The sequence below is a fragment of the Echiichthys vipera genome (assembly GCF_963691815.1).
Source record: "Echiichthys vipera genome assembly, chromosome: 3".
NCBI classification, from domain to species: Eukaryota; Metazoa; Chordata; class Actinopteri; order Perciformes; family Trachinidae; genus Echiichthys; species Echiichthys vipera.
The window spans coordinates 7,100,104-7,126,597 of NC_139828.1; the positions used below are offsets into that span (position 1 = coordinate 7,100,104).

The 26,494-nt window shown below is 41.6% G+C and overlaps 4 protein-coding genes across 4 annotated transcripts; 1 reads left to right on the forward strand and 3 right to left on the reverse strand.

Moving 5' to 3' along the window:
• Positions 1-1,862: 1,862 nt before the first annotated feature.
• Positions 1,863-6,082, reverse strand: ncbp2 (nuclear cap binding protein subunit 2). Its single transcript, XM_083911373.1, has 5 exons — positions 5,969-6,082; positions 4,899-4,985; positions 4,406-4,500; positions 4,074-4,212; positions 1,863-2,378 (listed from the first exon to the last, which is right to left on the reverse strand). The coding sequence occupies exons 1-5, from the start codon at positions 6,041-6,043 to the stop codon at positions 2,280-2,282; spliced, it is 495 nt and encodes a 164-aa protein (XP_083767499.1). The 5' UTR covers positions 6,044-6,082; the 3' UTR covers positions 1,863-2,279.
• A 1,685-nt stretch (positions 6,083-7,767) lies between these two features.
• fkbp2 (FKBP prolyl isomerase 2) lies at positions 7,768-10,037 on the reverse strand. Its single transcript, XM_083911640.1, has 2 exons — positions 9,493-10,037; positions 7,768-8,205 (listed from the first exon to the last, which is right to left on the reverse strand). The coding sequence occupies exon 1, from the start codon at positions 9,931-9,933 to the stop codon at positions 9,517-9,519; it is 417 nt and encodes a 138-aa protein (XP_083767766.1). The 5' UTR covers positions 9,934-10,037; the 3' UTR covers positions 7,768-8,205; positions 9,493-9,516.
• Positions 10,038-10,612: 575 nt separating this feature from the next.
• On the forward strand, positions 10,613-12,448 carry LOC310945167 (protein NCBP2AS2-like). Its single transcript, XM_083911185.1, has 2 exons — positions 10,613-10,650; positions 10,760-12,448. Exon 2 carries the CDS (start codon positions 10,798-10,800, stop codon positions 11,101-11,103), a length of 306 nt encoding a protein of 101 aa, XP_083767311.1. The 5' UTR covers positions 10,613-10,650; positions 10,760-10,797; the 3' UTR covers positions 11,104-12,448.
• A 3,312-nt stretch (positions 12,449-15,760) lies between these two features.
• meltf (melanotransferrin) lies at positions 15,761-26,091 on the reverse strand (the record flags this gene model as incomplete). The annotated part of the gene is made up of 16 exons (XM_083939433.1): positions 15,761-15,828; positions 17,025-17,217; positions 17,801-17,988; positions 18,086-18,153; positions 18,955-19,108; positions 19,541-19,735; positions 19,830-19,926; positions 21,344-21,486; positions 21,627-21,792; positions 21,918-22,102; positions 22,216-22,283; positions 22,773-22,929; positions 23,015-23,200; positions 23,883-23,982; positions 25,134-25,288; positions 26,043-26,091. The coding sequence occupies 16 exons, from the start codon at positions 26,089-26,091 to the stop codon at positions 15,761-15,763; spliced, it is 2,172 nt and encodes a 723-aa protein (XP_083795559.1).
• Between the last annotated feature and the right edge of the window lie 403 nt (positions 26,092-26,494).

Sequence of the window (26,494 nt, forward strand, 5' to 3'; positions counted from 1 at the left end):
TACTCCTATTTGAATGGTTTCTTTTTCTTTCATCCATTCACCGTTTGTATTTTTCCAAATCTCTATCTACAATCTTTCACTGGCCCTTGTTGGGAATCACTGCTCATCTACAGGAGAAGATGTACCTCCAACAACAGTACACACCGCATACCTGAGTCAGTTGTAGATCTGAATACTGTTACAGTGGGAGTACATGAAAACTAATTATGAAACGAGAAGAGAAGTCAAAATGGTAGAGGAACTAAAAGTTAAAGTAGGAACTATAAGTCACAATGTCTGCCTCAGACCAGCTTTCACCCTTCTGCCACTCTGTCCCTCCCGTCAGTCTCTCCAGTCCTATTTATTCCAGGGAACTGCACCTCCTCTTCTGCCATCTTGTGTTCATTTTCTAAACCTACTTGAGAGGATATGATTAAAAAAATTAAGTGTAGTAGCTGATGGCAGGAATTAGTGGTGTGGATATAATGCAAATTGGAAGCTGAGCCCATTTCAACTGCTTCACTTTGACAGCTCACTCTGAGATAAGAGAGCAGTTGACTGCCTAGGAACCGCCAAGACAGCATGTTCTTCATTACAAGTGGATTGAGGACTGTTTAGCAAAGGAGCCCTGACCAACGGCTTATCAGCATAATCGTAATTCTTAATTGCTTGGCAGCAAAGAAAAAGTAGAGGTTTGTCTGCACACTGAAAGCTCCCATAAATGTATATTGATGCAACGTTTTAATCGAAAAAATGAAAACTCTGCGATCACATGATACAAAGTAACACCCATGTTCATTTGGTATGTATAAAAAAAAAAACTGTGCAAGGCTCACTCTGCAGCGTGGTGCACTTGCAGAAAATCAAGGTCCCGCCTATTTTACTGCCTCACGAATGTGGTTTGCAGCAAAAACACGTAATGAAATCCGACATGACAGCGCTGTCACTACAGTTTCAATGTGTTCATGAGTAGAATATAAATATTTCTATTTAACTCAGCACTGTCTCATGCAGATAGTCTGGTCCTGGGTTGAACCAGTGCTATGAGTTGATGTGAAGTTTCGTTGGTGAGAAAATCTGCAGAATGTTAAACTTTGGTGCACAAAGAGGCTATATGAAGACTTTATAGATGACTTAATTTCCATTGACCAGCTTTGTGGCGGTAAGAAGGCCCTAACTTAAATCATGTTATGCAAGTTTTGCAAATTTAAACTAGACCTCTTACCCCTAACATTAGCGTCACAGAGGAAATAACCACAGAGAACGCAGAAGTAAAGCTGAGCTAATTTCTTAAAGGGCTTGTTCTGGGAGCAGGATTCTCGTACCGGGTTTGAATTCTGGACGAGCGCTCACATCGTTGTTTGATAAGGAATGGTATATGAACGTTTTACCACAAAATCTAATAATTTCTGACTCACTTATCTCATATGAAGGAATGAATATATTTATTACGGAACTAGAAGTGACCTGCCAAGCTCAATTAAACTTGGTATTTCGCTGTCTGCTGCCTTGTACTGAAGAACAGAAAACGTGGGATGAGAACAGTAAAGGCAGAACTTTATAAAGCTCAAAAGACAGAGCACAGAGTAATGAAAGGAGGAAATCTGCCGTCTTTAAAGGATTACAAAGAACCGGGCACCAGCCGCACTTCATTAAAAGGTATGATAGCACAATATGAGCGCATGTGTGACTGGTACAAGTCCGCAGCTTAAGAGGAAAACGACCTGCTGGCAAAGCGATCTTTTAGGAAGACTGTTGCATCTCTTGGGGGGCATTATACCACTATCCTCTGTAGTAACTAAAAAAACAATACAAAAAAAGAACAATATCACTTGTCAAAAAAAAAAAAACTTTATTTAAAAAAGGATACCCAATTTGGGGGAGACAGTTTCAGCCATGGAAATCAATAAGATGATAACAGAATGTTTCCTTTCTATTACTTACAGAATATCATTTAACCTGACACAGAAACCCAAGAAGATCATTTTGTCTTTGATATTTGATACGTCACTAACCAAGGTACTACATGCTATCAGAGCCTTTCCAGCCTGTTTGGGAAAAGTATGGCATTTCTTGATGCAAGATGATGAAAACCTCACCAAAATCACACTGTAACGTTAAAGGATTGGCTTGTGCTACCATGTAGATTAATAGCAGGTATGTAAGTGTCCATGCAGACCTGTTGTAGAGTCTTAATGGTAGAAATCGGGACAAACAGTCTGTTGTACCATGTTGTGACAGCGCTGGTCCAGGACTGAGGATGGGGGCTCTCTGTAGTCCAGGCTGTGGCGCGTTTCACCTTAAAAAGTATTACGGGCCTCTGTGGATCGATGCTGTGCAGCCAGCTTACCATAGCCGCCTCTGGCTGGGTCGTAGTCCTGCCTGTACTCATCTCTCACCTACACAAGAAACAGAAACACAGCCAGGGATCACCGGTAAATATACATTCTTCATTATTATTGTTGTTTATATTATTATCATCTTCATTATTATTTAGTGGAAGGGGGTCTTCTCCTAAAGTTACACACGAGCATTGGTAGTGGTCTCCAAGAAAGCTCATTGTTTACCACTAAAACAAAATTGAACATAATTATGTGTTTGTTAACAGCAGGCTTTCATTTCTTAAATGCCATGGTATAGTAATGCTGTCTCTCCAAAGGCCATGGTTAATAATGCATAATTTATTTTGGGCGGGATACCACTTTCTAAATATCATACTGGTGTATTAAAATGTCACAATATAGTGCATCGATTTTTTTTTTGGAATGGCATTTCAGTGTGTGTCATTTTTCAAATACCAAAGTATAATTTCTTTTGTTGTTTTCCTAAACTTTTTTCAATATGAAGGACATACAATGGGTTAAGTTAGGCAGGAGACCCTGAACGCCACACAGCCACCAAGCCACACAGCCACCCAGGACCATCTTGGAGGTCAGCTGAGATTTTTAATCTTAACGTTTAATAGGCTACACCTTAACCTTGAACATCAAAAAATAGTCAGCTACTACAATAACTAACTATCTATCAATCTAAACATCTATCTATCTAGAAGGAAATCTTGTCATGGTTCCTGACCTCTATTTTGCCAAACTGTATATTTTATTTCATACAATATAACTTGTCTAAGTTTAAGCAATACGGATTTTTAAAAGCGCAAACAAGCTTTTTTGGTTTGAAGCTTGAATAAAAGGCTCATACGTGAGGACTGCATGTCAGTCAAGCAGAGAGCCGACACCCTGGTGCCGACAAGTTGCTACTCAATCTTGTCCAGACAGAGCATTAGTGAACTCGAATGCAGAAGTCGTTAGATGCAGGTTTCTGACTTCAATCAGTCTGAGAGACTAAAAAACTAGTCCTCATGTGTGTGTGTGTGTGTGTGTGTCATTGACTTAAAGTGTGATGCTATGAGTAGTGATGATTATGTTGATGCAATATTATATCACTTAATTGCTGAGTAACGTTATCACCTTTTTAACATAGCAAATTATATTCCAGTTTATATCTTGATGTCCCTCCGTTCATAATTGTGTGTTGATGCTCATCTCTGTTTACCTACTTTACGCAATGCTGTCATGCAAATATATTGGGCTTTCCTGTTTCTGGCATATGTGAGTAATAGTGTGTTGCATGTGTATAGCCATGAAGCTTGTGACAGCCCTACAGCAGATATCTGCAGGCTGTAGTTAGAGTTGTATTGAGCCCAGTAGAGGGCAGCAAACACCACACTATAATGGCAGGCTGAGGTGCCAGTTGAGGTGTTTCAGGCATCTGGTAATGATGCCCTCTGGGCGCCTCCCTAAGGAGGTGTTTCAGGCACGTCCAGCTGGGAGGAGGCCTCGGGGAAGACCCTGGACAAGGTGGAGAGATTATATCTCCACACTGGCCTGGGAACGCCTCAGGATCCCCCAGTTAGAGCTGGTCAATGTGGCCCGGGAAGGGAAGCTTGGGGTCCCCTGCTAGAGCTGCTGCCCCCGCGACCCGACTACGTATAAGCAGTAAGATGAGTGAGTGAGTGAGCGAGCGAGCGAGTGAGTGAGTGAGTGAGTGAGTGAGTTACAAGTGGTCATAACAAACAAGTGTTCAAGATTCCTCACCTGTCCTCCAGATTTGCCACGGCCATACTGCCGCCCCTCCTTGAAGCCGGCGTCCCAGTCTGTCCTGATAATACGGTCATCCAGCCGTGTGCCATTAATAAAGCGCATGGCATTTTCTGCACCTGTACGTGTGTAGTATCTGGGGCAGCAGGGGTTAAGGTCTCTTACAGGCTCCTAAATGTGCACGGTATGCTATAGTAATAAAACTTGAGCTCATAATAATGCATAGTACTTTGGTTAGAAGACAGACAGGCTGTGTTTGCTGTCCATGTCGACGAATGTAAGTATTTTCAAAATCATTTTTAATCTGGGTCTCACGTTTAAAAGGATACTCTACAAAGCAGAATCCGCAGGCTGTCTTCTTGACTTTATCCAGGCCAATGATGATGCGTTTGACGTCTCCACTTTTAGAAAATATCTCGTGTACCTGCTCGGCCGTTACAAAGACAACAGTGAGAAACGCGTAAGAGATAAGAAACATCTGTTGAGGATTAGAAGACTTTCCTGGTTAAACTTTCAACACTTTTACAAACAAAAAATAGATGTATTTCATTATTATTACAATATAATCAACTAGCTTTGTCTCTGTCTTTATAAACAGAATTTAAAAGTATACCACACTTAAATTCATATGATAACTCACTAACTGCTACAGTCAGTATTTGAGGCAAATAGATGTACAGCTAGCAACACTTTTTTTTCATAGTGTTGTCACAAACGAACATGATGATTACACAATATTTTTGTGTAAATACGTTGAGGGAAAATCCCCTATATGCGCACACAAACTTGTTGAATAAGTAATAATGGCCGTGTGTATCCTACCTGGTCCTCAGTGGTGTAGAAGGAGAGATTCCCAACATACAAAGTGTGGCTCCCCTTCAGCAGCTTCTCCTGATCATAGCGGTTACCCTGAAAAACAAAAGCAATAACGTTACGTGTGCAAAGTTAGGAACGCAGTAGAGTCCGACCGATCATAAACCTAATGATAGATTTAATATCCATAATATAAACCATTTAAGTTAAAGAAAAAAAAAGAAAAGAAAAGAAGCCAATAAAATAGAAGTTACTACTCAACATGTTTCTCGACTCACAACAGCTGGATACATGAAATTTTACAATGTCTCCGTTTAGAGAAGTTACGGTTTTCACAGAAGTGATCTTTGACAGGATTCAGCCAAACCTGCGACCCACTGCTGGCTCTTATTAGTAACAGTCTCACTCTTACTCCTGATGATGCTTCCTAATAATTCAATTCAATTTTATTTATAGTGCCAAATCATAACAAAGGTTATCTCAGGACACTTTACAGACTAGGTAAAGACCACACTCTGGAAGGAGTGTATCTTCTCTTTTTTCTTTAATTACTTTATCTATTTTTACTATTATTTACAGTTGATTTTACCCTAGTTTGTCTCATTGTATGTTAATTATCTACTTATATTATTTAATTATCTAGTAATTTACTGTAACTTCGTCTGACATGGGTGTTGGGAGGGAAATTGGGATTCATGTTGGGGTTTTTTATTTTTATTTTTCACTTTAAAGCAGACGCTACTATGCATATTATTTGCCTATCTACACGAACTCAATAAAGACATTTGGGGAAAAAAATATTAAATAAAAAAATGAAACGTTAAGCAACTGCAAACAAAATGACATAGTTGAAACGGTTGAAGCTGCAAGTGCAGTACAGTGCTGGATAACAAGGCAGTCAAATGAATACACGGCGACATCTTCGAGGTTTAAAATCTAAAGTTACAAAGAAATGACCGGCTTCCTGTCCGCTTTGTTGTTAAGTTAGCTAACGGTTGCTAACTGTTAGCTAACAACATAAACCGTCGCGCTGACGTCAGTGCTAGGGTTTGGACGTTCCCGAACATTCCTCCACTCACCTTAAAGTGCTGGTCTCTGTATTGACTAATATCAACGTAAGAGTCGCTACACAGGGCGTTTAATTTAGCAGACATTGTGAAGGTAACGCAGAAAACCGACCCACACCTCCTCGACTAACGTTATTACTCTGACCACTTCCGGGGCACATGTGTCCGTCCTATAAAGAACTCCGTGTGGAACATGAAAACGTTACATTAACCGAGTGGCGCCCCCTGTTGCTGATTTTGTTCGATGTTTACGGAATTTAAAATTAAATAAAATATGTCCTGTGTTTTTAAATCTCCTTCTACACCTGCATGTGCTAATACTATACATATAATCTACATAAATACACTATTTGAGGGAAACACGATGATTTTGAGACCTAAAAATCGTGTCAGAGCCCAGACATTAAACCTTTACTACACCCTGCATAGTTCTCTCAATCATATCTGAAATACACACACGCACACCTATAATGTGTAAGCCTTATTAAGTTCTTAGTATGTTTTGTTTTTTTTAACATGTGGGGGATGTTGCACGATGATACACTAATTCAAGTCACATGACTATTGAAACTGGCAAACCGTGAGATGTGGTGCCCTGCTATTGGCTGCTGCCATTTTATGCCTTTGGCTACAGGTCCCTTTGCCTGACTTGCCATTCTATCCTGCGTTTTTCTGTTTTAACAGATATTAACTAATAGCCTACATTTTTCATATTTTTCTGATACGTTGCTCATTTTGTATTGTAAATATTTAGGTTTTACTTTTATTACAATTGAGATTGACTCTGTTTAAGACCATGGGCAAACAACAACCCCAAAACTTGCCTACTACAGAGTAGTTGTCCCTTACACCATGCAAAAGTGCAAGTTCAGAAACATTAATCATTTAGTAGCATAGTGCATTTATAAGATGTGTTAGAATGTCCATTTCAGCCCCTGGGTACTGCTGAGTTGTCCTTGAGCAAGGCACCAAACCCCAAAATTGCTCTGGGTGCTTCTCATGGGGCAGCCCTCTCGCTCTAACATCTCTCCAATAATGCATGTGTATAGTTTTCACATGCACCTGTTTGTGCATGTGAGCATGTTTGAGGCCTGTGTGTGCTTAAAAAAAAAAAAAGAGTGAAAAGTGAATTTCCCCTTCTGGGACTCATCTCAACTCATCTTCATCCGCTTAACCAGGGTCAGCAGCTCCAGCAGGGTACCCCAAACTTCCCTTTACCGGGCCACATTAACCAGCTCTAACTGGGGGATCTGAGGCGTTCCCAGACCAATGTAGAGATATAATCTCTCCACCTAGTCCTGGGTCTTCCCCGAGGCCTCCTCCCAGCTGGACGTGCCTGGAAAACCTCCATAGGGAGGCGCCCAGGGTTCATCCTTACCAGATGCCCGAACCACCTCAACTGGCTCCTTTCAACGCAAAGGAGCAGCGGCTCTACTCCGAGTTCCTCACGGATGCTGAACTTCTCCCCCTCTCTCTAAGGGAGACTCCAGACCCCCTCCTGAGAAAACACATTTCGGCCGCTTGTACCCGCGACCTCGTTCTTTCGGTCATGACCCAGCTTTCATGACCACAAGTGAGGGTAGTATAATATAATATAAATACTTTATTGAGCCCGAGCTGGGCATGCGTTCTTCTTTCTAAGTAGCAGAATATTTTAGTGCAGAAATCTGGTTTCAGAGACGACCATTAAAAGTGTCAAAGTGCTTTAGAGACGGCTCTACATAACTATTATACACCATACATGAAGCATAAGAAGAATCAAACTTATATTTTATTGTCCAACAAAACCACTTCAGACTTCAAAGTTTTCTGTAAGTTCGACATTTTATTATCATAATACAAATATTTAAACAAAAATGTATCCTAAATTTGTTCCCTGCCTAATTTACGACTAAATTAACAATCCATATTATTTTGTAAAAAGAACGTACAAATATAAATGAACCTGCTTAGAAATCACAGACACTTAAAAACAAAAATGAGATGAAACAGTGGAGCGTACCTTTATTATCAACCCGAGGCCAAATACTGGGGTCAGCTGCTCACTGTTATACTAATGTTTAACAAGGACTTACATCTCCTCTCTATCTTAATAACTTCAGACCAATAAACCAGAGCACAAGAAGCAAATCCAGTGAAAGGAGGACAGTGGCTCTGCCGGGGGTCGCCGTCTCTGCTCCCAGAGTTTTCATGTTGTCTTCATCAGAGGTCAGATGATCTCCACGTAATGCTACAGCAGCTCCTGGAACCTGAGGGACAATTATAACATATTTGTAACTTAAAAAGACAGCAAGTGTTCAAGCTTTACATTTTTTGTTTGTTTTTTCTAGATCAATATTTGTGTAAGTTATTTTATATTCTCATTAAGACAAATGAATAACTCTGGATTAAATACATGCGTATTTAACTGTAAAGCACAGGCAAAAATGAAGGCAATTTGAATCCAACACTACAACAAAGACTGCTACTTATAGAGGTTACTGAATAGGCTGAACAGCTATAACTGAGAAATTCAGACCATAAACAGGATAAAATAAAAATCTGATGAAAATCTGAAGGTTGGTCTTTAAGGTGGGATCTGATTCATCACTAATTTTCATGCACTTCCATTTGCTCTGGGCACAAATAAGAGTTTACATTGTTTTTAACAAGAAAATGGAAAAGTACAACATATAACACATACAACAACAGTATACAAACCCAATGGCATCTCCCATACAGAGTAAAAGGGATAAAATAAAATAATATAAACAATAAATACATAAATCATGAACATATAAATATAGAAATGTAAGTCTGCAACTCCATCTATGTCCACATATAGCAAGTATATACATTTTAAATAAATATATACTAAGAATTTACATTTAATTTGGAGCAGTGAAAGGCCGATCTATTGGATCTGTTGATATTTGCGTTTTTAAGGTGTATCGGTATCAGCCGATAAGGGCTGATGCGTTTGCCGATAGTTTTTTCCTGCATTATTTACAGACAGGCGTCCACAGGCAGCTCTGTGTTGCTGGAGACGCCTTTTTAAGTCCAATAAATGTTCCTTTTTTCAAATTGAGACCCGTAACATTTGTTCTCACAATTGTGTAAATTTTCTGATGTAAATTGAGGGAGCAAAAGTAGTATCCGCTTCAAATATCGGCGGTCAGTATTGATGAAAAAAATCGGCATCGGCCCTAAAAAATCCATATCGGTCGATGCTACATCTCTGAAACACAGTGCACTGCCCCCATAACCCCTCCCATACACAGTAAAAGGGGAAAATAAAAACATTACAAATAAATAAATAACGCATGAAAACATGAATGTGAATATAGAAAGGTAAGTGTGCAACTTCCCCTATATCCACATAAAGTAGTCATATAAAAATTATGTACATAAGATTAGATTTTGAGCTTAGATGTTCCTAATTTAATTTGCACTTAATCTAATGACCTCACGGGAAATTGAGGCCTACACAAATGCACAGAGACGGGGGAGCAGCTCACTTAAAAAGAAGTGTAAACCACATATTTGTAACAACTCACGTCTTAAAAGTTCTCTTCTCGCCATCAAAGCTCGGATCTCCTCTCGATGCTGAGCAGCTCCACCTCGAAGATGAGCGTCGCTCCCCCGGGGATCTTCGGGGGAGCTCCCCTGTCTCCGTAGCCCAGCTCCGAGGGGATGACCAGCTTCCGCTTCTCGCCCTCGCACATGCCCAGCAGGCCCTGGTCCCAGCCCTTGATCACCTGGCCGGTGCCCAGGGTGAAGGTGAAAGGCCTGTCGCGGGGGATGCTGCTGTCAAACTCGGTGCCGTCCTCCAGTTTGCCCGTGTAGTGCATGTTCAGCACGTCTCCTTTGCGGGACTTGATGGGGCAGTTGTCCACCCGCTTCTTGATACCGATCTGGAGCTTCTTCTTCTCGGCTCCGCTCAGCGCCACCGGGCTCAGAGACAGCACGGTGACGACGAACAGCAGAACCACCCGCATGTTTGCACCGTTTTCACGTGTTTCAAAGGTTTTAGTTTGGAGGTGGACGTTTCAACGCTCCGTGCTCACGGTTTTGGGGGATGAATCAGGGAAAAGAAGACCGAGAGCGGAAACACCGGAAGTATTTCCCAGGCTGGTGTAACCGGCTAAAACGTCCGGGAAAAAGTTTGTTAATAAAATGAAGTTAGCTTCACGATCGTAGATATATATTTTTAAAACTTTATTTTGCAAAATAATTTCTTCTTTCAATGAACATTACAGTCTAATGACATAACATAGTAAAGGAGGAGAGAGTACTTAAATACACAATTTAAAAAAGGCAGAAAATACAACAATAATGAAGCATAAATAGATGCATACAAATAAATTAAATTAAAAAGTGGGATATATTTTTTAATTTCTTTTTAAAAATCGTGTAATATATAAAAAAGGCAGAAAATACAACTATAAATAAAGCATATAATAGGCTATATTAATACAACACTAAATTAAGCATAAATAAATAAATACGTAAAAAAAACTAAATTAAAAAGGGGGATAAATTTGTACATTTATTTTTAAAGTCGTGTAATAACCATTTGGTAACACATCAGCGGTAAAAGTACATTTCTGCATTAACTGACGTTTAACGGAAACGAATCGAAAGCTAACTTCCGCCTCGCTGCTCTGTTATGCCACCTAGCTACTCCGACCCAGCGGGCACCTGGTTCAGCTGAAGTAAGTCCACTTTGTATTCACACTTACTGACATTTACACCATAGTTCAGTCCGGTTACCGTCGAGGATCATCTGCAGCTAACTAACGGTACACGTCGGTGTCATTACAGGGCGGAAACACACGAGAGTGGACGGGACCGACACAAACATGCTCGCCCGTTTGTTATTCAACCTCCTCAACAACCTTCACGTCGTCGAGAAGTTGGCGGAGTCTCGTCCGATCCGCAGGGCGGCTCAGATCACAGCCTACGCCATCACCAAGGCTCAGATAGCCGGCCGGGACGCGTCCGAGCGGGTCATCCGGTCACAGACGCTGCGGCAGGTCCGACAAGAGGCCGGTAAAGTCCCCGGTGACCTGGGAGAGATGGGCGGACGCCTCAGGAGGGTCAAAGAGACATTTGTGAATGAAGTGAAGGAAGGGTGGAAGGACGGCTCCAGACAGATCAAGAAATAAAGACTGATCCATCAATCTGCCTCAGTGATGAGCTACACCAGTGTGTGGTTACCTGCAACATGCTGGGACACTGACCACGTTCACAATCAGGGAATGATAGTTGTTAATAATCTATAATGGCCACATATTTGATGTTAAACTACACAAGTTGACAGTGCATTTCTGGGAATGGGAATACAAAGTTTCTTATTGCATCTTAAAGTCTGTTAGAAGGGGGGAAGTCGAGACACATCAAGGAATAAAGGGGACAGACTCACTGCAAAGAGACTGATCACTGATCATCGGCCTCAGTGATGCACTACACCAGTGCACCAGTGTGTGGTTAACTGCAACATGCTGGGACACTGACCACGTTCACAATCAGGGAATGATAGTTGTTAATAATCTATAATGGCCACATATTTGATGTTAAACTACATAAGTTGACAGTGCATTTCTGGGAATGGGAATACAAAGTTTCTTATTGCATCTTAAAGTCTGTTAGAAGGGGGGAAGTCGAGACACATCAAGAAATAAAGGGGACAGACTCACTGTAAAGAGACCAATCCACTGATCAATCTGCCTCAGTAATGCACTACACCAGTGCACCAGTGTGTGGTTAACTGCAACATGCTGGGACCCTGACCACGTTCACAATCAAGTAATGATAGTTGTTAATAATCTATAATGGCCACATATTTGATGTTAAACTGTGTGGTTAAACTACATAAATTGACAGTCCATTGCATCTTAAAGTCTGTGGAAGGGGGGGGGGGGGGGTGTCCAGACAGATCAAGAAATAAAGGGGACAGACTCCCTGTAAAGAGACTGATCCACTGATCAATCTGCCTCAGTAATGCACTACACCAGTGTGTGGTTAACTGCAACATGCTGGGACACTGTTCACAATCAAGGACTGATAGTTGTTGATAATGCGGAGAGGTCCAAACTGACCTGCATCTATAATAATGGCACCACATATTTGATGTTAAACTAGATAAACTCACAGTGCATTTCTGAGAATGGGAATGTCTTGGCTGTGTGGGGGCTGTCTTGGTAGTTTGCAGCAGTGAGGAAATGTTAAATCCACATTTCTAAAGTAAACTCACCATTCAAAGGGATTTCCATTTAAAAAACACACCTGGAACTTCCTTTTACCTTCGGCCTCTTCACATTAATCTATCATACAAAACCACACACTGGTAGTTCATCTAAGGATGTCTTGTGTTCTCCATTTGCCTCCATGGATCCTGCGTGGGGATATTTTCTGGATGTGTACATACAGTTGTCTTGGTAAATAATCTTATTGGTTGAAAGATGTGATGATATGTATAGAACAAATTCACTGTTTTGTCCTGACTGTTTAAATAAAGATTATGATCTATAACAGGCAGTGTTAATATCGTCCATTGCTATAAAGTCTATATTTGAATTGAATTAGATCTTTAAATTATATATTACTGTGTGCATCCACTGAGGGGTGGACTTACCTTTAGGGATGGACTGTAAGAAAAGTAGCGTCAGGTTTGCAGAGTCAGAGCAGAAGGAGTGAAGTTCACAGTTCACCTTGTACCTCATTAGTTCATTTGCTTTCACAACGACAGAGATATGAACCACTGGGAAGAATAAGGGGACATTGTATTGTGCCCTATGACACATCAGCAGTAATTTATGTATTCGTACTCTACCTTTAATGTCAATACCCTGCATACACCAGTGGTGTGGTCAGGGCGTGTACAAAGACTGATTCCTGGCTCCATTTCCCCTCATTATATTCCACCCTTGACCCAATTATCGTATATGGTACTGTCACAGAGCTGTAGTGATTAATCCATTCTCAGGGGCGTCAAACTGATTCAGTAAAGGGTCGCTGTGGCTGCAGGTTTTCAGTCCAACCAAGCAAGAACGCACCTGACTCCACTTACTCAATCACCTGAACTGCCTTCACACAGTTGATTCGTTGGACCAGGTGTGATTTTGATTGGTTGGAATGAAAACCTGCAGCCACACGGCCCTTTACTGGATCAGTTTGACACCCATGCATGAGGTGATTGAACGTCAGAAAAATATGCGGAAACTCTTTTTTTCATGGTTCAAGATTTTTTTTGAGGCCGACATTTAATGATTTTGGTTTTTCTTCGTCTTTGCATCTTAAAAAGAAATAATATCTGAGCGACGTCACCTTAGGTTGAATATACAAAATATTCTTTGGCGCCAGTAGCTAAGTTCATAGGTGACTCAGCTGGGAACCGAAGGGTCAAAGTCCCTGTGTGGACCATGAATGGAGCGTGGATTGGTGGCTGGAGAAGTGCCAATTCATCTCCTGGGCACTGCCGAGGTGCTGTTGAGCAAGGCACCGAACCCCCAACTGCTCGGGGCGCTGATCCATTGGCAGCCCCCTCGCTCTGACATCTCTCTATTAATTGCATGTATATAGGTCCTGTGTGTGTGTGTGTGTGTGTGTGTGTGTGTGTGTGTGTGTGTGTGTGTGTGTGTGTGTGTGTGTGTGTGTGTGTGTGTGTGTGTGTGTGTGTGTGTGTGTGTGTGTGTGTGTGTGTGTGTGTGTGTGTGTGTGTGTGTGTGTGTGTGTGTGTGTGTGTGTGTGTGTGTGTGTAACCTGAATAATAACATAGTGAAAAAATTGAATTTCCCCTTGCGGTATTAATAAAGGACTTCTTCTTCTTTATAGCTTGGGTTGAAGACCTGTTGCATGATAAGGGTCTTTATATGACGTATTTTGGAACATAACACAATACAATCTCAAAAATAAAGTCCTGTATATCTTCACAGAATGCATTTAATATACGTTTATTTCATTTGAACAAGCACAGAAAACAGCTCAAGTTGGGCGGTTTAACGTAGCAATACTTGTGCAGACTCACTGGCCTGGCAACTAAATATTAGTTACATGTTACATCATTTCACAAAGAAATAAATCTCTATCAGGAGGAAGAGAAGACATTCTGACAGCATGAGTCAGTACATATACACTGATATGGCAGCTGAGCTTCATATAAAAAATAAATCTCTCAACAAATACACATGAATCAACATTTTTAAACAGGAAACGGCATCGCGCAGCAGGTAGTACAGTGGATATGACAAGAATGGGTTAGTTTGAGTTGGAAAGAGACATTTCTGGAGTGAAAGCAGAACTTTTGACTCAGAACAGTCAGATGTCTTTTCTTTTCACTGTATTATATTCATTTGACACACTTCTATCCATCCATCTTTAACCGCTTGTCCCTATCAGGGTCGTGGGGGGGCTGGAGCCGATCCCAGCTGACATCAGGCGTGAGGCGGGGTACACCCTGTCTATCACAGGGCACATAGAGACAAACAAAGACAGACAACCACTCACACACCTACGGGCAATTTTAGAGTAATCAATTAACCTAACACGTCTTTGGACTGTGGGAGGAAACCGGAGAACCCGGAGAGAACCCACACAGACACTGGGAGAACATGCAAACTCCACACAGAAGGGCCCCAGCCAGGATTCGAACCAGCAACCCTCTTGCTTGCAGTGCTAACCACCACACCACCGTGTCGCCCCCATTTGACACACTTGCCATTGAAATGTATCAAGACAAATCCCTTCCCGAACACAAATGGAGCCGGTTTCTCCCTGAAAGTCAAACAAAATAATAAAGCGCTCTTTTTAAACGTTAAAGTGGATGAGACAGCTGACCAGCGCAGACCACAGGATGTTTTCTCTATGTCCTCCCCAAACCTGATGGAAGCTGACCAGTGTGTCAGAGTTACTCGCTCCATTTGTGTCCAGGTGTTTAAACTGAAATGCTAAAAAGGTGTGAAAGAAGGTTGCAGGTGAGAGGTACCATGATAATCTGCTGCTGAAGCAGTTTCCATCAATAACCAACAATAATAAGAGTTAAGGCGGATGAACCTAATTATTTATCTTTTTGATTTTTAGGTATTTGAGGAGAACACATGAAGCAAACAGCCTACGTACAAACACTCGGCCACTCATCACATTATCCCCAGCACAGCTCTGCGTGGTTGTGACACTAGTGCATATACACTGATTATAGCATTAGCTTGTAGTGGAATAAGAAAGTCAAACTCTTCTTTAAAAGACAAGAGGACCTGGTCACTGATCTCGAAGCAACACTTTCATAAGATAGACAGGAAAGGTAAAGTGACGTAGATGTTATTAGAGGCTCTGTGGTAAAGCAGAATTTAAAACATTATCTGTGGCTCTCAAATGAGATTGTCTTTGTAATACGAGCTTTGGAGAGACAGGCGTGCACAACCCACTGAAGCAATGTAACAGGTGGCAGCATACACACTGATATGGCAGGTCACCTTCAGTAAACAAAGTGGCAGCAACGCCTTCTCTCATCGTGTCGGATTTACACGGACTGAAAGTCCTTTGGCAGCGTAACGTTCTTATCTGGAGACGGTGTGCTTCATTTCAACACTAGCACCATTTGTTTCCAAAGGCAGTTACAACATGCCGTCCTCTATATATGAAAATAACACACATCAGGTAGAAATTATGCAAATATTGAGAAAAAACACAGATTCAGGGGTAGAAGGGTAAATCTGAAGACACAGAGAGAAGGCAGGAAACAGGAAATGCAAAGAGGTGAGGGATGAGGAATAGAGAAATGGGGGAGGAAGGGAGTGGGACAGAAGTATGGACGCTTGTGTCACATCACATCCAGAGGTTGGTGAGCATGACGCTGAACACCGCCAGCGGCAGCAGCCACACAGAAGACATCACTGTAAAAAAACAATGAGAAATATTAGAGAGGCGCCTTTTATTTATGGATCAGGTTTTCTGTCTTCCCTCATTATTCTGTCTATCATTTTTGATAATAGAGAATGCTGCATCTCATCACTGCACTCCAGCATTTTCACAATGATACCGCTGAGCTATAGGCTGCTACATTGTTCATCCATTTTTTAATTATCATCTGTAATAACTGGATTTGGATGAAACAAGGAGAAAAACTCTCACTACAGCATGGCAGAGGCCTAATCTGCTTCATAATAAGGATTTTAAAGAACAACATACTTTGGCTTTTATTGTGAAGCATTTATAGGACCCCTAATGTGTTTATCAATTTTACAGCCGCCCCCAGCTTCTAAATTTGCGTATATTTATGAACTTAAAAATAAGGTTATTTTCCACGTGCGGTCACTGGGGCTGCCTTTTTTAGCCAAACCGTGGAAGAGCTCTGGAGAGCTGGATAAGTGCATACATCACTGACTCATAATAACATCCAAAACACACAATTCACTTTATATATTCCTCAATACTTTCAAAACAATAATGTTTAAACATACGAAAACAGCCAAAATACACAAATACGCTACAGCTCAGACGTCAAAGCCAGTGAATGAGCATGAAGTCCCACTAGCAGCTGAGTGGGTGGAGCTTCAATACGGCTCAGGACGCTGCTAAATGTGGTCAAATGCATCCCACATCACCTCCAATACGTTTATTTTTTTTTTTTGCAAAGAGTTAGAATGAGAAGCTTTTTTAAAATGCATTTTATATATTTGGATCGAACCGTATTTGCACCCTACTGCTATCTAATTTTTGAAAATGTCGTACTTACAGTTATTTTATCTCAGTCTTTTGATTATTTGCACTCTTCTAACTTTGTTTTGCTGTTTCCCTCCCTTATGATTTCCTTTCCCATTGTGTCCCTTTCCTATCCATCTACTCTCACTTCATAAAAATGCCTGGATCGAAGGTAACTCACAATATGCACATACTTTTGGGTGTTTCATTAAACCTTCAGAAGATAGTTGAAATGAACCCTGCACTTTGTTCTCCTAGCGTACTTTTAGAGTCAACTCACAAAGGTGAAGCCAGGAGACCAACTAGGACACAAACCGCAGAACAGTCCTGGTCTAACTTCACAGTGGATTATGATGAATGATTCACGCGATCAAGTGTGTTTTTTCACCTGCAGTCGATGAGTTACACTCCATGTCGACCAGTGAGTCCATGTAGCCCTGTCCCAGCCACTCCTGGTAGGTCTTTCTGTCAGCAACCCCCACGAGGCGAACAGTGGAGTCTTTGAAGATGAGATCTGTGCCCTGATAGGCCTGCGAGTCAAACATCTTGAAGGCAGAACCTGTGTCACTCCCGAAGTATGTCTATAAGGAAACAGACAGACAGACGAGGAGTCAGAGATAAAGAAAACTAAAAAAAACACACAATTGATTTCCATTTATCTCACTGTACAATTAAAATTATTTGTAAAGATGTGACACTTATCAGAGAGAGCATTCATCTCTGACAGTGAAAGTTGTGTCACCTTTATTTATTCATAATTTATCATCTCATCTCATCTTCAACCGCTTATCCGGGGTCGGGTCGTGGGGGCAGTGGCTTTAGCAGGGGACCCCAAACTTCCCTTTCCCGGGCCACATTAACCAGCTCTAACTGGGGGATCCTGAGGCGTTCCCAGGCCAGTGTGGAGATATAATCTCTCCACCTGGTCCTGGGTCTTCCCCGAGGCCTCCTCCCAGCTGGACGTGCCTGGAACACCTCCCTAGGGAGGCGCCCAGGGAGCATCCGTACCAGATGTCCGAACCACCTCAACTGGCTCCTTTTCCGACATCGTAACGCTTTCTGTTCTTTTTCAGATTTCAGAGCATCTTTGAATGCACCATCAAGAATCTCAAACCTGAGCCTCAGACTGACTCACGAACAGCACAGCCATTTGAACACTCTTACCTGTGCGCTGTCCAGGAGTCCGTAGACAGCGTGGATGTTAGTGTCGGCCCGTACCATTACAGCGTGAGAGGGCACTCTGGCCAGGTGACAGTGTTTGTACTGTGAGACCTCGGCTTTAGTGTTCTGGGAGCAGAGCAGCTGGAAGTCTGAAGACAGAAGATCCACTGCCCAGGATTCACCGGAGTTACCTTAACACACACACACACACACAAAGTGAGGACGTTAATTTAGTCCCTGACACCTTTAACATTAGAATATTCTATACCTTGGAGTTACTTGACTTACCATCAGTGTTTTGAATGACAGTCGAATGCTTCACGAAAGCCACCTCTCCATCTCCCTTTGCCAGACACCTGAATGGACAGATAGACAGAGACATGTAGTGTGTTATTGGAATCAATACAGTTGTTAAGTTGAAAAGGCTATTTCAGATGCCCCTGTTTATAGGTTAAAATCCTATAATTTTATCCATAGACAAAGTTACATGAGTGATAGTTGGAGCACTTCTATGGCTTGGCTTTGCATTAAACTCTCCCGGTTTAATCATCCGTACAAATGAGGAGCAACCGCGCTAGAAAATATCTGGTTCTTTGATAAAAAAAGGTGAAGCCTGTGCATATAAAACTTTAGGGGGGATCCAAAAGGTGCATTTCAGCAAGAAGCATTGTTCCCTGTGTGTGAAAAGTAAAGATTACAGTAGTGAGAAAAACTGATCTGCATCCTAAATCAGTTTAATTTCGGCTTAATTTTGAATGAATTCAGCAGCTGTGGTGCCGTGTTTCGAGCCTACATCATCAACAAAGTGTTTCAAATGTGCTCCTGCTCTGACCGGGTTTTTCTCCATGGCAACTGTGAGCTCACCAAGGCTCACGGGTACTGTTGCATTTCAAGGAAATGGAAAAAACAAGATTTCTCAGAAAGGTGAAATAATCACAATGAAGTTCATAACACAAATCTGTAATATGGGGACATCATCTTAGTGAGGCACGTGTCCCTGTGTTATGTAACATGGAAGATATCATTAGTACAAAATATGGAAACCCGAGTGAAACGTCTGTGAAAATCCAAAGTTTGTTTGGTGTCTGATCTTTGTTGACCCACTTTTACCAAAACACGTGTAATCCTAAAGAGGTGCAGGGGGTTTGGGATGTTACCTGAAGGCACCGTCGTATCCGTCGTACAGGTCTTTTCCCTTTTCGCATTTGTTCTGCCCTGAGCTGTCGCCCACACACAGACCACACAGGTTGCTGGGGAAGCCGGGCTGGTTGGCACCTGGTACACAGCTCTCCTTGAAGAACCCTCCCACCGCTGAGCATCATGGGAAACAGGAAAGAGAAAGTGGAAAGGAGAATTCAGGCAAAGGTGTGAATTTGCGAGTGTATCATCAGAAAACTGACTGTTAAATTAAATGCATGGTCAGTGACATTACACCAGAAATGCGTTAAAGCTTTGAGCTCTCATTTTTTATAGATTGAATGCTCCTCAAGATTCATGTTGTTTTGGGGAAAACAACTGAAACAACACAGGAAAATGCAGGGAAATGAGAACTGCTGAAACATTAGTGAATCAACAGATCAACCTTTTTAATAATTCACCAACCATCTGACTTATTAGAAAGTAAACATGGAAAACATTCTCTGTTTCCAGCTCTGTACAGTGTATGCGAGGACTTGCTGCTTATCTCTGTTTTGTATAAATGTAAACTATAATGGACATTTTTCACAGCAACTTCCCACTGACCGTTGGGTATCTGACAGTGCTGAGGGGTGATAAGGCCTCGCTCCATCAGTGTTGATACAGGAACGTTCCAGCCAGCAGTGCGACCATATCCGGTGTGACAGGAGCGACGGCCACGCAGGTTGTCAAGGTTACGGATGTCAAAGCTACTCTTCTTCACCACCGCGACTGCATAGTAAATGGAACCGTCACGGTCCTCTGAAGAGATAAAAAGAGGAAAAAAAAACTTTATCTGTCATCTTTGAAACGAGAACGAGTGACTTTGTTTGTGTGAGTCTCTGAATGTTTTCACCTGTGTAGCTCTCGCCCGTAGCAGGGACCAAGCCGTACTCTTTGCCTGCTGTGTAGATGTAACCTCCATCCAGAGTGATAGCATCAGCCTCTTTGTTCTAAATAGGAAAAGGAAGGAGAGATAGAGATGATATGAACTGCTAGGGGAAAAAAATCAGTCAGTCTTCTTATTTAGTTGAGCCTGGAGAATATATCAGTCTGATATATCAGCATGGTATCTTGGGCGCCACTAAGCTCCTGATGGAACTTGATTTGGTGGAATATTTTAATAGGGGAGGTGAGCCCTGGCATTTAGACAAACACTTTTAAAAGACACAGGACACAACTGTGTGGTGAGACTTTTACTAAAAGACAAACATAATTTGGTTATTGGTGACCTTGAGGTGAAGCCTGCTTATACTTTTTCTCTGTAGGAGCTTACTGGACACGTCAAATCTACTGATCATTTGGGGCAACTGCTCTAACCAGTGTGCCACCAGCCGCCCCATGTTAAGAGGCTGAAGGTCCTCGAGGCAGCGGCCGCAGGTTCGACTCCGATCTGCGGTTCTTTGCTGCATGTCTCCCCTGCTCTCTCTCAGCCCATTTCCGGTCTGTCGTATATAATAAATGTTTGAAAACTGCCCAAAAAAAATAATCTACTGATCATTTGCTATCTAAATGTTGCTCTTGCAGAAACTAGTATAGACTACCGCAACCTGCTAGTATGGAGAGTTATATCCACTCATGCAGGCACCGACGGTACATACTAATACACTGTTGGCTGTAGTCTGTGTGTGTAACTTTTTGACCGAGACACAGGGGACGAGAGGTGGCACAAGAGTCTGCCTAGGTCAACTCTAGTTCTCTGGTATCGGTTCGGTGTCTCTGGGCCTTTAAAGCCTGAGTCCACTTGGTCCAACACCTTGGGTTTGTGGTAGTTAATGGAGCTTTCGTGTCCTATGGAAAGTATGGTAAATACCAAAATCCAAATACACCCTCATGTGGTAATTTCCACTGGGAAGCTCGTAGAATATTTTCATGTATGAGTTGCCAAAATTAGATAATCTTTGATCTTTTCAACATGGGAGGGCGCAATGCAAGTGTCTACTTTGTTACAGCAACACTGTTTTTGAGCTGCTAGGGAAGATCATGTGCTTCAGAGTGTAGACCAAGCTTATGTAGCTAAAACAGAAATATTATCTCTTTTGTCCTTTTAAAAATTCTACTATTCATGATCTATAAAAAATACAGCCTATTATTTACGGTTGATAAATTATCTTCTCGCTGTAGCTGATGATAGGCAGTCTAAAATGATAGGCAGTCTAAAATGGTTTTCCCCAAGTAACAGGTCAGGATCCGTGGGTCGACCGTATTTCATTTAACTACAACAACAAATGCACAATGCACTGGTAATTTCCAGTTCAGTGAAGATGAGATGAGACAAGTGGAAAGGACCATCTTTTCCATATCAGGTGAAAGATGTTCCACCCCGGTGCACAGATAAGTTTATTATAAAGAGTGAGAAATATCTGTTACCTTGATTTTCTTCATGCAGTCAGTCACAGAGTCCCCGTAGACACACTTGATGTCCGGAGTCAGACCTTTACTATTGAAGGCCACGCTCATATCAGCACACTTCTGCTGCTCCCCGCTAGATAGCACACACCACCGCAGGACACCTGGGATGTTTGTAGATGGATCAGGGTGGGGAAACAAGTAAAAAAAGATTGAGAAGGTATAGGTACCAAATCAACTAGACTGGGTTAAAATAGAAATAAACTAATACATTTTGCTACCAAGAAAGACATTTTTGCTTCACCTTCAGGTTTACAGCTCATGGCGTTCAAAGCATTATAATAAAAGCGACCCATCCACTTCTCAGGTTCGTCCGACTCTGCTCCCAGAAACATGGAGGATGACTCAGAAAAGAGAAGATTCCCTCCTCCATACGCCGCAGACGAAAACATATTGAAGCTTGACTTTTTCTGCAGACAGCAAGTGCAGACAGCAACACTCTCAGTGATATGGCAATGAAGGTGTGATAGTTTCAGTGTCTTCAGACTCTTTAGCAGCAGTCCTATTGTTGCCACAGTGAGCTGTTTGAACGTACCAGGCCCTCGTTCAGCATGTTGAATACCGCAGAAGGAGTGACGTGATTGCCCACAACAATCCCACGAAGCGGCACGCGAACCAGATGACAAGTTTTCCACTGAGAGACAGGAGCTCTGGAGCCATCACGACACAACAGCTCATAGTCCGATGACAGCAGTGCTGCTGCCCACGCTGGACCCCGGCCTGGTGGAAAAATAACTGGTTAGCTAACAGACATGCTAAGAAGTGACTAAATGTTTCACTAGTTACTGTTATAACCCATTAAATACTGACTATCCAGGTAACACAGACATTACCGTCAGTGTTATCCTCAACAGTTGTGTGCTTGATGAAAGCGACATCTCCTACGTTGTCAGCCAGACATCTACGGAGACAAAACCAAAAGGATAAAGTTAAGACTTAAAGGTGCGAGCTACTTGCGAAATGTCACGACAGTTGCTTTGAAAGTGTTAGTGTTCTCAAATTCAGCTTTTGATAAAACTTGCTTTTCTTCCTGTCACAAAGAAGATGCTAACACACTTTGGTATTGCCCCGTGTGTCCACCACTTTGCTCTGAAATGAAATATCTCAACGACTGATCGTCTTTTTCATGCTACAATATGTTTGTCTGTGCAACAAAACTTCAACTTTCTAAGCACCACCACTGTATCCTAAAACCTTTCATTCTCAGATATTAAAAAAGGAGTTATAGTTCAAACCTGTACTACTGATACTGGTAATGTTGGAGGAAAGGATGATCTCCATACAGGTCTTGGAGTGAATGAAAATGACTTGTGCATAAACAGTTCTGCAGAGCTGTAACTTCTCTCTCTCTCTGTGTGAGTGCTGAGTATGTAAAGTATGTATTTATTACCTGAAAGCTCCTTCATAGCTGAAGTACATCTCTTTGTTGCTCTTCTCACATACGTGCTGTCCGCCACCATCTCCTTTGCACAGCTGACACAGTGACGCAGGGTCACCAGCCTCGTTTGCTCCAGGGATACAGCTGGCATTGAAGAAATTACCCACACCTGACCACACAAACACACACGTCTGTCCAGCTTTCTGTATCTACGTCTATGTATGTCATATGAATGTGTAGTGAATGTTTCCTACCCCGTGGGATGTTGCAGCCCATCACAGACATGTAGCCCTGGTCTATGAGGTATCCTAAAGGCATATTCCAGCCAGCTGTCCGGCCTTTCCCGGTGTGACAGCTCCTTTTTCCTGCCAGGTTGTTGATGGTGATGGCAGAATTTGCTTTCCTCACCACAGCAACTGCATAGTAGGAGGCACCGGTACCTGAGGCAACAACAGGTGTTAACATTTTGGCTCTGCACTCTTATGATCAGGAAAATGGAGGTAAAATCTAGCAGATCAAAGAGCAGACTACCGCTGCTGTTTTGAAATATCCCACATCTTCTTAAGTTATCATAATCAGGGTGTGATAACTCAGGACATGCCTGAATGAACTGTTTCCAGGTATGCCAAACATTTTGGGAAATAAGTTTGTTCACTTGCTATCTGAGAAGATATTGCTATTATATCTGTACGATAAGTATAAACCTACCACCAGCAGCCTGGTAGCTTAGCTTAGCACAAAGACTAGAAACGGGGGAAACAGGTAGCTTGGCTGGGAGACAGTCCAACATGTAACTTACCATAAAACCACAAATTGTATTATTTATATTTCGCTTTTTCTTTTTCACAAGCAACAACAAATTACATAGAAAGCTTCCAGGCTTATTTTTTCATGATTTTCTTGTTGTCCTGCATTATTTAGTGCAAAGTCATGAGAGTGGCATCAATCTACTCCTCTAACTCTTGGCAAGAAAGTTAATTAGCATATATAAAATGTATTTTTCCTCCTTTAACATTTAACAGCACAAAGGGTTCTGAATGCCCTAACCAGTCTGTTTTAAAGTGTTAATCTGACTGAGGAGTGAAAAAAACCCTAAAAGTCATTGAATTTGTTCAATCTTACCATCAGGTTTGGATTCACTGGCAGCCACCTTGAAGGAAGCCGTCTTCCCCAGTCTGTAGATGTCGGTGCCGAACATGGACAAGGAATCTGCTTGGTTGTTCTGCAAGGACACAGAAAACAAACACATGCATCAAATATGTCAGGGAGTTTCCACTATAGACTACCTTCAATATGAAGAGCGTCAATGTTAAAAGACAGTTCATTGTATAAAGAAACATTGGGAGTTTATGTGGCCTTGTAATGAATCTGTTCAAATTAGCAAAAGAGAAAATTATAGAAAACGTATTTTTCCTCTTAAAAGAATACCATTAGGCATGCTTTTGAGATGAATACTTAGTAGCTTTTTTGTGCATATAAAGTATTTCCTTACAACCTACACAACGTCCTGTTGTCAGATATTTTCCAGTTTGTGGGTGTCATAAACAACCCAGTGTGCTCTGTGCTGCCTGATAACTGAATCACCTATTAACACGTTTATTGCAACTGTCTGTGTAGTTCCTGCCTTATCTGATGCCTGATTGTGTGTTCTGCCTGAACAAGTCTTCTGATGTCCTCACTAATTAATAGATGACTAAATTCATTTATAATATGCAATTCGAGAGACTATCAGTGTTGCCAGATCAGATTGACAGTTGCCAGCCCAATTACAACATACAGTAAAATCCACCCAATTAAATAAAAAACAACCCAAATTACGGGTGTCACTGTAATGTCAAACCGTAAGACCATCATCAACACATCGAGTGTATACATAACTTCATGTCTTCCTAAAACAACCAAAGATAAAATGTTATAAACAGGCTATCACAATCCATAAAAAGTGCAGTCAGACAACCAAATACACAAATTGCAAAATGTACCCCTGGCGCTGTAGTGCAACCACAATAAAGTATTCAAACTGCCATGAAATGTGAGCCACACATTTTTTTTATGATGGAGAACCATGGACCCAATGTCAATGATGATGACGCCAAAGTAAACATGTCCTTCCCTATCCCTAATGACAATAGGAAAATTCAATTAAATTCAATTCAATTTTATCTGTAGTGCCAAATCATAACAAAAGGTATCTCAGGACACTTTACAGAGTAGGTAAAGACCACACTCATGTCATCCACCAGCCCGATGCTTTATTTTTACCTGCCCAAAATCATCAAAACCAGCCCAACATGGCAACACTATTATAAATACAAGTTATTAAATCTAAGCTTAATATTGAGCCAATTAAAGTTCCTATTGTCAAAATCCCACCTGTAGTTTCTGAACGCAGCCCTCGACTGTCATTCCATTGACGCAGCTGAGGGACGGACGGATGGAGACTTCGGCGAAAGCCTGAGACATGGCCTGACATTTCCTCTGCTCTGGATCTGAGACGGTGCACCATCGGATGCTGCTCTGGCCAAACACTGAGGGAGAGGAAAACACACAGAGACCACTCAGCATCCTCTCATTAGACTGTTACACCAAATGACGCATAAAAAACATCCAGTCTATCAAATAACTATGACTTTATCTACGTATATCTGCAATTTCTACTCTATTAGCTGCATCACAACAGTACAGTGTTTCCCAACCAGGATCCCTCGAAGGGTCACAAGTATTCTGATGAATAATAATAATAAGGAAGAATTATTTTTTAAATATATTTCAGACCTCTAAAACTATAAAATTAAACTAACTGAGAAGAGCACATCACTTTTGGTTAAGCTGTTAGCTGAGTAGTTGCTAATGAATGTCCGATGCGTAGGAAACACTGTATCTGAAGGCCTTAATAAGAAAACTATTACAACAATTTGAAAGATGCAAAAGATGTGGTCAACATGGTTCAATTGTAATGATGATCATGACGATTAACTTCATAAATCACATTATTCTTTACAGTATTTTGATGTGTTTATTTGTTAACATGCAGCTGAAGGAAATGTTATCTTTCTCTTTTGCCCTAAATACTTTTATTGTTGTAATTATCTCCAACTCTTGGGCAATCGAACCAGTTACTGACAGAGTTAAATGTATTTTAGTCCACCTTTAAGACCTTGACATGGCAGCACAGTAAGACGCAGAATTAGACATTAAATATTGAAAAAATGTAAAACATATGTGTGAACAACTGTGAGATTACAGTGTATACAGTTTTTGTTTCCTTTAATCATCTCTTACCAGTATGTAGTATTAGCAGTAGAGCTCCTGCTGTCCTCCACATGGCCATGGCTTCGTTCTCTCTTCCTCTCTTAGGTTAGGTAAAATAACCTCCTTTTCCCGCTCCTCTACTTTATATGATGATACCTGAGTCAAAAGTCCAACCTCTATCTTCAAGATTCAGCTTAAAGTCGAGAGGCTGTATATTTTAGTGGTTTACAACTCTGCTTCTACAGCATGTCATTCAGAAGTCACAAGACTTTCACCTCGAGTATTCGAAGCTCAGCGCAGAGTTTATGAAGTGTGCCTCTCTGGTGTACCTGGTCTGACACGTCGCTGCTGCCTGGCTGCAGGCCAAAGTCCAGACAGAGAGGTCTTTTACAGTCAGAGAACCCCACCTCTGCCTTTCTGAGTGGTGCTTTTCCACTGATGGGGGAAAGGAAAGATGGGATTCAGGCCACTGGTCACTGACT

Bases quoted from the DNA above. Each gene is read 5' to 3' on its own strand.
- fkbp2 (XM_083911640.1), bottom strand. From the start codon at position 9,933: ATGCGGGTGGTTCTGCTGTTCGTCGTCACCGTGCTGTCTCTGAGCCCG.
- ncbp2 (XM_083911373.1), bottom strand. From the start codon at position 6,043: ATGTCTGCTAAATTAAACGCCCTGTGTAGCGACTCTTACGTTGATATT. The intron at 4,986-5,968 runs GTGAGTGGAGGA...TTTGTTTTTCAG, and splicing joins ACAGAGACCAGCACTTTAAG to GGTAACCGCTATGATCAGGA. The intron at 2,379-4,073 runs GTGAGGAATCTT...TTTCTTGTGTAG, and splicing joins GTGGCAAATCTGGAGGACAG to GTGAGAGATGAGTACAGGCA.
- LOC310945167 (XM_083911185.1), top strand. From the start codon at position 10,798: ATGCTCGCCCGTTTGTTATTCAACCTCCTCAACAACCTTCACGTCGTC.